Source organism: Anomalospiza imberbis, chromosome 9, assembly GCF_031753505.1.
Source record: "Anomalospiza imberbis isolate Cuckoo-Finch-1a 21T00152 chromosome 9, ASM3175350v1, whole genome shotgun sequence".
Taxonomy (NCBI): domain Eukaryota; kingdom Metazoa; phylum Chordata; class Aves; order Passeriformes; family Viduidae; genus Anomalospiza; species Anomalospiza imberbis.
In genome coordinates, this window is record NC_089689.1 from 623,183 (window position 1) to 633,556 (window position 10,374).

Here is a 10,374-nt window from a genome sequence, read left to right on the forward strand (position 1 = left end):
TTGTTTATGTTACTGCGTTTTGCATAGAGTCCCATGACTTGCAGTGAGGCAGAGCAGCCTGGGATGCCTGTGGGCAGCAGGGCCACGGGTGTTTTGCTGGCACCTGTCAGGTTGCTGGCTGAAGCAGCTCTTTGCAAGCCATGACCCTGTGGATGATGCACCAGGAAACCAACATGGGGATGAACCATCCAGGCCCTGTGGAGCAGGGGTTTATCACATTTCCCTCAAGGCTGAAATGAGACCCTGTGGGCTGCTTTTCATGTATGCCCTTGCCCCATGCTCAGGTGTGACTTATTCTGTTAGCAGAGGGCTGGTTTTGAATCATTAGAAAGCAGCTAGTCTTTTTTAGACAGCCTATGGAAACACATGGCCTGGGCAGATAGGAGGAGACAGGAGAGAGAGATGCAGGCTACACAAACTCAACAGGGTCTACACTCTGAGAAGAAGTTCTAGAACACTTCTGTTCTAGAAGCCAGGGCATTATTTTTCATGTTTCCAATGATGGGTTTGTGTTTGGTTTGGATTTTTCAAATTGGATCTGAACAGCTGAAACTTCAGCTTTCTTTTCCCCCAGCATGTCTTTCCTTCCTCCTGTGCTAGACGCTGAGTTTGTGCAGAAGCATTGCTTTGGCGTGCCTACTGCAGAGAGAAGCAACTGAAACGGGAGAGCCCTCTGGCAACCCCCGGAGCTGCATCCCAGCACACCACAAGGGCGGTGCGCTGGGATGTGGCACAGGATGTGCCCTGGCAGCTCAAGGCATCGTGCAAAGGCTGGAGTGAGCACAAGTTCTGAGTTGCTAAGCAGTCCCAGTGTTTTGGACCATTTTATCCTCTTGTTTTTGTATTTAGAGTGAAGCAAACAGGCTGACTCCGAGTGGAGCTGCTGGGGAAGCGGTGCCACAGGCTCGCTCTGCTCACCCTGGTGCCAACCAGGCACATCCTGCGGCACCTGCTTCTGCCGTACAGCGGTCCCTGCCATCCTTGTCACAGTGCCATCTTTGCTGTACGTGTCAGTGTCACTGCTGTCCCTGCCGTGCCCCGTCCCTGGCCGGCTCGCGCTGTGCCTGCTGACTGGCTGCTTTCTGAAGGAAGGTGATGCAAATCGGGCAGGGGATGTATCTCACATCACCTTGGCCAGGGAGGGGAGCACCTGCAGAGTACCTGTACAGTCTCAGCAGCGCCCTGGGAAGCTGGGAGAAGGGAGCGAGCCTGGGCCAAACCAGCAATATGGGCAACACTGTGAGAAAAATTGTCACGTTCTAAGGAGTCCTAAGAAGGCAAAGTCAGCACCTCAGAGTCTCCAGCTAATGCCAAGCTCCGCAGCACCAGGGATGTGTCAGCTGGCCACATGGCTCCTGGTCACTGCAGAGCTGAGGCTGCTCCCTCAACCTTATGGGTCCCAACTCCAGGGAGTTTCTGCAAACTGGTCTTTTGTGGGAGAGGAAAGAGATGGTAAGAGAGGAAACACCAGGACATCTGACAATCCAAAGCATGGGGGGAGGTGCCTAGCAACACCTCTGGGTGCTCTAGGTGGTATAGAGAAAGCAAAGCGGCTGCAGGAGAAGGGGCAGATGTTTAGACAGAAGCAGCAGGGATGCTTCACACAGCCCTGCTGCATTGCTACTTGATTAACTCATGATAAAACTCCGACCGCACAAATCTGGGCAGGGAGTCCTTTTCCATCAGGGCAAAGATCCTCTTCTGGGCCATGTCAAAGCTGGTTGGTGATGGCTCCACCAGGTTCTTCATGGTCACAGCCTTGGTGAAGTGGTCGATGTTCACCTGTCATGAGAGTGTAAGAGGGATGGGAGCCTGCCTTTGGAGGTCTGAGTGATGGTCTCCCCTTGCCTGCTCTGTCCCACAACAATCACGCAAAGGGTGAGGGGAGGGACTGAAGCAGGTTTATTTCTCTGGAAGAATTATTGGTGGCAAAGCTGTCAGGATGAGCTCTGTCCTGCTGCAAAGCTAACTTGGGGAGGAAGATTACTGTACAATTCCATCCCTTATGATTGATGTCACGCCTCTGTGGGGAAGGGGGGGACAGGCATGTGTTGGGGGTGCCCATGGCTGGAGACAGCCCAGCAGAGGCTGAGCATGCAAACAGGGGCTCCAGGGTTGTGAAGGATGGGAGTGCAGCACGTGGGAATGGGGTTGCCCCTTGACAAGGATACAGCCCTCCGAGCCCCTCAGCCACGGCACGAGGTGCCCTGCAGCCATCGCTGTCCTTCGGGATGGAAGCTGACAGGGTTGCAGCCTCATCCCTCCTAGTACCATCTCTTGCCCCATGGCCACTGACCTCTTTGGGTGCCTCAGTCTGGATGAACTCCTCATAGATCTTTTTGGCCTTCTCTGCCATCTTCACAGGGGACTTGGTTTTCTTGTAGTCCTCGCAGGCCACCCAGAACTCGGCGTTCTCCTCGCTGAACTCGGAGCGCAGGAAGCTGCGGAAGCTGGCGAGCCCATCTGGGGGGGCAAGGGGGAGGTGAGCCCTCTCTTGAGCACTGGCAGTGCAAGGGGGGCAAGCCCTCACTGAGCACCCCAGGGGATGTGGAAAGAGGGGAGGTGTCCAACCACAGGGGGATGTGAACTTACAGGGGTTTTGCAGGAGCTTCTCCAAGGAATCACGCCACTGCAGAGCCTCCTCCGGAGAGGGCCTGAGGAGAGTAAAGAAAGCCCAGGTGGTCCATGGTTACCCCACAGCCTCCGTTTGGGCTCCAGGTTTTTAAATAATTCCTTTAAAAACGGGGAGGAACAGAGTAACAAGTTGCAGAGACTTTCAGGGCGGAGGCAGCGGTCTGAGGATGGAATGGGGATGCTACTGCATCACAGCACAGGAGAGGGTGATAGCCGAGTGCAGGGAGGGTGAGGACGGGGTGGGCAAGGCGAATTCCTCCGTGCTTGGGCAGAGCTGTGGCTGAGCTGCAAAGCGAGTCTGCAGCCACAGGGCTCCTCCCCGTCCCAGCGCCCACGCACGGGAGGGCAGCGCAGGGGCTCTGCGGGCGACTGGGAAACATGCCTGTGTTTTCCTGCTGCGGTGGGGAAAGCTGCTCCCCGCTGGCCACAGGGGCTTGGTCACCGCGGCCCCGTGCTGCTGGGGCCGGGGTCAGAGCCCTCGGCTCCCACAGCCCGCCCGCCCCGCTCCCACGCCCTGCGGCAGGCCGGGTCACTGGCCTCGGCGCCCTTCCCGCTGGAAACCTCCAGTGTTTTCCGTCTGCACGGTTTTTCCTGGTTTTTTTCTTTAATATATTTTTCAATGCGATGTTTGCAGTGAGACTGAACGGTTTTGTGGGGGGTTTTGTTGTTGTTGTTGTTGTTTTTGTGGCATTTTGTTATTTTATTTAAGCCCCGAGGAGTTTGACCAAGCTGCCCTGGGCTCCCAGCTCCTTCCCTGCATCCCTGCCAGCGTTGGCTGGAGGGCAAGGGAAGCCCCCCTGCTCGGCACTGAGTGCTGGGCTGGCTGTGGACCATCTCCACTCCCTGCACTCACGTGTTTTGCTGCTGCAGGGGCCACACATGGGGGCTGAAACCCCTTGGCTGAGCAGAGCATCCCTGGGAACAGGGAGGGAGGGTGGGCAGGACAGCCTATCCTGGTCCTGGGGGCCCAGGAGCTTCAGTGGGGGGTCTGGGGGAAGTGATGCCCAGCCATGTCACGCTGTCCAGGTGGCTCCAGCAGGAATGCCAGGCTTGATCAGGGTGGGTACCAGTCCTCACTTGTCACCAACCCATCAGCAGTAGGCACTATGACAGGGGGTTCTTATCCTTCACTTTCTGGACCTTGAACTGTGTTTGCACTTCTGTCAAGGATCAAAGCTATCCCTGCCCCCATGTCCCTGTCAGGTGACGTCTCACCCCAGTGAGGAGGAGCATCACTGCAGAAACCTAACTCAATCCACATTTCCTGGAAACCACCAAATTCACTTTCCCATTATCTGAATGTCCCTGGGATGTTATTAACTGCGAGTGAGATGCTGACAGGTGAGTGATGCCAGGGCTGCACAGCGATGCAGTGTAGGAGAAAACAGCTCCTCCAGAGAGCGGGGAGTGGAAATGTTCTCTGGCTTTCTGCAGGGATGGCTAATGGAGATAAATGTGTCTCTGTCACAGAGGCATCTGGGGCACAGCAGCGATGGAGTGGGAACCACAAAATCCACTGGGCTCTGCCAGCCCTCCTTGGCACGGACAGCTCTCGCTGGGCAGCGCTGTGTCAGGCAGGCACCGTGCTGGCAAACGTCCCCCTGTGTATTACCCCCTTCATCCTGGATTGGCAGGCAAAATAATTAATGTTTCATGTGCTTTAAATAATGTTGATAAGCCAGTATTATACACCAGCTTGGTGCTGGAGAGCAATGGTCAAGCCAAAGGCCATAGGGTGAGGAGGTCCCATCACCGTGAAGCTGCCCCGAGCCAGACATCATGCCATGAGGTTGTGCACCCAGCTCAGGGACACACTACCACCCCAAAGCCAGATAGCTGCAAAGGCTGGCACCTCTGGGTTGAGGCAGGTGACTCAGAGAAGTCCAAGTGCCATATGCCTCTGGGAAAACCTTTATCAAAAAACATGAAATCTCAGCAAAAGTAAAGTGAATTTCTATGGGGAATCTAGTTTCCACAGAGCTGTATTGCCTGACATGTCTCATGCTGCCCTGGCATAACTTCCTGAGCCTGCACCTAGCAGGCAGGTCATGAGGAACATGCCACAAGCTGCCTGCTCTGTAGAGCCTGCTATGTAGAGCTGCCTGCTCTGTGCCAGCTCACAGCAGGGCTCAGCTCCCCTGCATCCCAAAAGTGCTTGTGTCGACCCCAGTGGCTGGGCACACGTACCACTGCAGTCCAGCCCAGTGCAGTACTCACTTCTGGGCCTTGGGTGGCTTCTCCGGCTTCTCAGGGTAGGGGATGATGAAGTCAATGGTTGAGTCAGGCTTCTGGAGCAGTGTGCCCAGCTTCGTCTTGATCTCCTTGGCCCTGCAGCAGGGGAGGAACAGAGACAGGTCAGGCAGAGGAACAGGGCAGTGGGACAATCACAGCCCCTGCCCTGCACCCACTCTGTAATTAATTCCAGATGAACAAATGGACCCTAATGCTGTAAAGGCTGTGCCTGTCTGCGGCATTTCTAGGCAGGCACTGCGCATTAGCGGCAGCTCTTGATTTGATCTCCTCACTCTGTCCCCATCTGTGGCCAGGATAATTGTATCAGCAGGGCTGTCAGGCTGCTCTGGGGCTGAATTAGGGGTGTGTGTGCAGCGCTCAGTCTCTATAGAGATCAGCTTGAAGAAGGGCTGGTGAGGAGGTGAAGGAGCTGCCTTTGGAGAAGAGGCTGTGCGGGTGCCATGCTGGGGCGTACCTGCCCCGTGGTGTCATCCCACGCTGTGCCACCAGCCCCAAACTGCTGACAGCACTCAGAGCCCTCAAATAGATACACAGCATGTTTGTCAGTAATGTATAAGCCTTATCTCTGCAATGGGAAGGGTCCTGTAAACAGGCACCTCCTGGGTGCTGCCTTCTCTGGGCAGAGAGGGAGAAATGTTTCAGGAGCTGAAGACTGCCAAAGGCTGACTGCCACTTCCCATTGCACCAATCCAGACCTGTATTTGGAGGGTGCAGAGAAAACAGGGGTCCTGGGGCTTGGAAGCAGGCCCAGCTGTCTTCCAGAACATTCTCTTTCATGCAATACAGGTAGTAATTAGGTTCTGAGCATCTAAAACTGCTAAGGAGGCTCCCCCCTGACCCCACTGCAGCTCAGGGGTGGTAGCAAGAGCAAGCTGAGCTTATGCAGGGAACACTCAGGTATGCTGCATGAGGCTGAAGAAATAAAGGGGTGAAAACAGGACCCCCCATCTCCTAGTCCCCATCTTTGCAGGGCAGGGCTTTTCCCTGGCACAGCAACATTTGGTCCCTTCCCGGTTATCTTACTGGCACAGGAGGTGAAGGAGAGGGGACAGACTGCTCCTCACAGGCTGACTGGGCTGAGCTTTTGGTATGGCTGGCAAAGCTGGACTGCAGCTCCCTGTCTTCAGGGCTCCCTGCAATTTTCCTCTCTGCTGTTTATTTTCACAAGCCCTCTGTGGATGATCGCTCCATTGCTATGTCTGCTATTTCATTTCAATTCCTTTGAATTTTTTCCCTCCTTGTAAAACTCTCTCTGTGTTTTGGTTTCCACTCACAAGTCCCCACGGGTGACATCTGGAGACCTGGCACAGGGGTGTCTGCTCTGCTCCCTGCCAGCTGCCCCCCATTTCTGCTGCAGAGACCTGTCTCTGAGCAGCCACCCATGCATGGAGGTGGGCAGCAGGACCAGGCAGAGCGAGCAGCCCTGGGGCTGCAGGGACCACCCGCAGCGGGTGTGCGGCACAGGGCAGCGCACGCCCAGAAACGCAGCTGTTGTCATGGACAGCATCAGCAGCTACAGGGACAGTTTTCATTGCTAGTGCTTCTGAGAAAACCTGAACCTTGAAAAGCTCGGGACCTCAGGGAAAGGGTGACAAGGTCACCATGCTCCCACACTGAGTGTCTGGGACAGGGATGCTGCCCTTCATCCTGCTGTAAGTAAACAAGTAAAATGCAGACAAGTGCTCCGAGCCAGAGCTGCCTCTTGGTGTCCTGGGGCCAGCTCTCCGGCAAGCCTCAGTTGCCCCTTGGCACCCTGCTGGCCAGTGCTGCTATACTGGCACCACCTGGCATGGCCCTGACCCACGCGATGGCACAGCTGTAGGGATGGGGAGCAGGTGAAGTGGGCAGCCCCCGTAACACCAAAGCAATGGGTGAGTGCAGAGGGAGCCACAGGAAAGCTGAGGGGACACGCTGGCCTCTCCCTTGACTCTCCTTTCCCAGACATCTGTGCTTGTGGCCACGAGTTCCTGCAGGAAGGGGACACATGGGCTCAGGGAGCATCTCTCAGGAGGGGCTGAGCAGAAATGCCAGGTGCCACCTTGTCACTTTCCCAATGCTCGAGAGGGATGAGTCGGGATGTTGCCACGATCAAGCCCCTGCCAGTGCCAGGTGCTGTGCAGCAGGGACAGTCCCTTCCTAGTGACTGGACTACGTGTCACATCATGGGCGGTTCTTCCGGCAGGAGCCGGGGGAAGAGCAAGGGGCCGGGGGCTGCCCACCTCAGAAGCAAGGACAGTGGATACCAGGAGTTCCTGGGCAAGCAGAGGGATAACACAGGCTGTGCTGGGAGCAGGGGCATCGGAAGTCAAACTTAGGCATGATGACCCAAGAAGCTGGGAAGACCGGAGCAGAACTCTGCTGCTGTCAGAGCAGCACCTGGAGACCCCATGCCTTGGTGAGGATGAGGCCAACACCTACACAAGGTCTGAATGCAATTGATGGTGGGCTCACGCAACAAGTACTCACACCTGGCTCAAAACCTTGCTCTCCGATTCCCATCATCTGACAGTGACTTATGGCCACATGCTGTCAGGCTCAAGAGGCACTGAGGCCCTCAGCAGTCCCATTCTGCTCCATCCCGTGGTGTTGCCAAGGGACCCTCAGTGGCTGCCCAACCTGCTGGAGCCCTGCAGGTGTGGAGACAGCAGCAAGAACCTCCCCCCTGCACCAGAGCATTTCTCTGGCAGTGGGACCTTCATGACATCTGTAGAGACAGCAGAGACAAGGGAGGATGTAAAAAGGAAGCAAGGAAGAACAGGAGCAGTCTGAAAGCCTGGCGGCTGAGGGAGCGAAGGGCTATTTAAAGACACCATCCTGGCGTCCTCCAGCAGATGGATTACAAGCTATCAAGCAAGGCTTCAGGGAAGGCTAAACAACAGGGGGAAAAGGCAGCTATAAACAAAAAAGGCATCTTTTAAAAAAAAAAAAACCTGGCCAAGTGAGAAAAAGCAAGAGGACTGTAAATGGTGGAAGGTCAACTGTGAGAACATATGGTAGCAAGCCAAGAAAAAGTCTGAGAAATAGCTTCCAAGAAGCATTAATAGAAAATATGGGCTCTGTCAAACATATCAAGAACAAGAAGGACTGCTGGGGAGGGCCAGGAGAGACTCCAGCTTTAAAAGCAAAACAAAAATAGAAGCTCAAAGGAGTTTAAAGCCATAGCCAAAAGCTAAAGGTGATGCTGTGCCTGAGGGCAGGGAGGTGCCAGAGGAAATGCCCCTTCAGGTGCAAAAGCCTCCCGAGGGGATTTGAGGAGCCATAATGCTGCAAGTGATGCTGTGTGGGCATGTCAGTGGCAGCTGTGTCAGACCCGTGGCGGACGCATGGACAAATATGGTCTATTGGAGAGGAGTCAAGGCTCTTCTGGCCATAGGAAGAGATTCCTTTCCACCTATCATCCCTCTCTGAAGAGGCCAGAAAACATGTGCTGTGGGGAGAGCCAGGGGAACAGCTCCTTGGGTCGGCAGGGCACCTTGGATGGGCTCTGCAGACCCCAGGCAGCTGCAGGGGAAGGTCAGTCCACGGATGCCAGTGTGGGAAAGGTAGCACACACCTTGCTGTGGGGATGGTGCTGGGGCAAGGCGGGCTGGGACCGTGCCGTTCAACAGGCAGTGGGAGCAGGGGTCAGTGGCCGAGCAGCAGATATGACAGCCCCCGGGTACAGCACTTTGGGACAAGCTGTGAGCAGCTGCAGGAGGGTCTCGTGACACAGCAGTGAGGCAGCTGGAAAGCCTCGTAGAGCAATACAACGTGATGCACAGGGGACAAATGCAGTCCTGGCTCTGCGTGTCAAAGTGTGAATGAAGCCTTCAAGAGTGAGGATTTGAGGGCATAGCAGGTGAAAACATCGGCATAGCAGGAGTGGGAGAAAATCTTTATTAAGAAAATTTACTGTTAAAAAGTGTCAGAAGAGTGGCCACAAGGGTGATAGCAGAGCAGAAACATGTGGATCACCCACATGAAACTGGAAGAGTACTCTTGGCTGCCCATGGCACAGGAGACTGCAGGGGAGCGGGCAAGGTCAGCATGGATTCATGAGCATCACAGAAAGACAAGTTTCCAACAACGAAACCATCACAGGCCTGTGCTCCTGTTTGTGCCTGTGGTGAGAATTTGCCTTTTGAGCAAGCAGCATCAGCCCCCTGTGGCACAATTTCAGCTGGAACTTCTCTGGAGCTCCCCTCAGGGCAGTGAATTTCCCACTGTCAGTCTCATCCAAAAACCAGTGCTAAGGCATTTGCAGGTGTGAGGGAACCTTCACTGAGGGATTCACTTGAGTCTATTCCTAAGTTTCCTCTTTAGGTGAAGCATTGAGTGCTTTGCTGCTGCAGTGAGACCTCAGGTGCTTTGCACCTCTGCTTGTCACTGGACCCCCTCCAAAGCCCATGGGAGCGGAGGAGAGGACAGATTTCAATCAGCATGGAAATGGCCAGGGGCTGCAGCCTGCCTGAGCTCCCGAGGGGTTGACAGGAGCCTCTGCCACCATCAGGGACAGGTTTTTGGGCGAGAACCAGGGTGGATAGGGATGAAGATGAGGATGGGTGCCACAAGGAGGGCAGAGCTAATGCTCTGTACAGTGCTGAGCCTTGTGAGAGGGGCCAGGTCTGGCTATTCCATGTGTGAGCGACACACAGGCATTTAAAAGAGGATTGTGAGGCACTTTGGAGACAGGGCTGTTTCCACCTCAGAAAGGCAAAACCTCTGTTCTAATTTTTAAGTCCTCTCCTTGCCTTGTTTTGCAGAAATTAAGATCTGAGGATGAAGCACTCCTGCCCAGAACGGTGGAGGGCTGGGATTGGAGCAGCCCAAACTCACCCAGCAGAATGACCCCCAGGGCAGAGTGGGAAGTTCGGGACCGAATCAGCACTCATCCCACCAAGGATCTCAGCCACTCGCAGCACCCACTGAGCCACCCCCAGCAAGCTTCCCTTCCCTCCCCGTTCAGAGCTGGATAATGCCAGTGCCCATGAGAGATGCCCATCACGGGCATGTGCCGCAGAAGAGCCCCTGTGCCCCCAGCCGCCCCGGCAGAGCCCTGCGGGGAGGCAGCCCCTGGCATCCCGCACATCCCGGCCGCTCTCACCTCTCCAGGCACGTGTGCGGCAGCGCTGCTAATCCTTTGCACATCTTGGCAAGCTGTAGTTCCCTCGGCCGTGAGAAGAGTGTGAGTGATGGCCAAAGCGGGCAGCAGAGGCTCCGTCTGCAGCCCGGCTGCCTCCCTCGTTCCTATATAGCGCCGGAGCTGGATCCCCGCCAGCCCCGGATCCAATGCCGGCCGGCCTGCTGCAGCTGGCCCCAGCCCCGGCAGCTTCTGGGTTTTGTTTTCTTCTCTCTAAGCTCACACAGGGTGAAGAAAAATGTGGATTTGCTAGGGTGAGGTCAGGCAATCGAATTGGAATGGCCAAGCTGATGTTTATGGGGCTTCATGCATCCCACGGCATTTCTTTTAATGATGCATCAGGCTCCAGGTCAGTATTTAGAAGAGCC

General features: G+C 55.4%; 1 protein-coding gene across 1 annotated transcript; it reads right to left on the reverse strand.

Moving 5' to 3' along the window:
• Positions 1–512: 512 nt before the first annotated feature.
• Positions 513–10,128, reverse strand: LOC137479013 (regulator of G-protein signaling 5). The gene is made up of 5 exons (XM_068199187.1): positions 9,971–10,128; positions 4,852–4,962; positions 2,593–2,654; positions 2,297–2,463; positions 513–1,782 (listed from the first exon to the last, which is right to left on the reverse strand). Exons 1-5 carry the CDS (start codon positions 10,012–10,014, stop codon positions 1,621–1,623), a joined length of 546 nt encoding a protein of 181 aa, XP_068055288.1. The 5' UTR covers positions 10,015–10,128; the 3' UTR covers positions 513–1,620.
• Positions 10,129–10,374: the final 246 nt, after the last annotated feature.

Bases quoted from the DNA above. Each gene is read 5' to 3' on its own strand.
- LOC137479013 (XM_068199187.1), bottom strand. From the start codon at position 10,014: ATGTGCAAAGGATTAGCAGCGCTGCCGCACACGTGCCTGGAGAG. The intron at 2,655-4,851 runs GTGAGTACTGCA...TACTCTCCTCAG, and splicing joins AAGCCACCCAAGGCCCAGAA to GCCCTCTCCGGAGGAGGCTC. The intron at 1,783-2,296 runs GTCAGTGGCCAT...CTCTCATGACAG, and splicing joins AGACTGAGGCACCCAAAGAG to GTGAACATCGACCACTTCAC.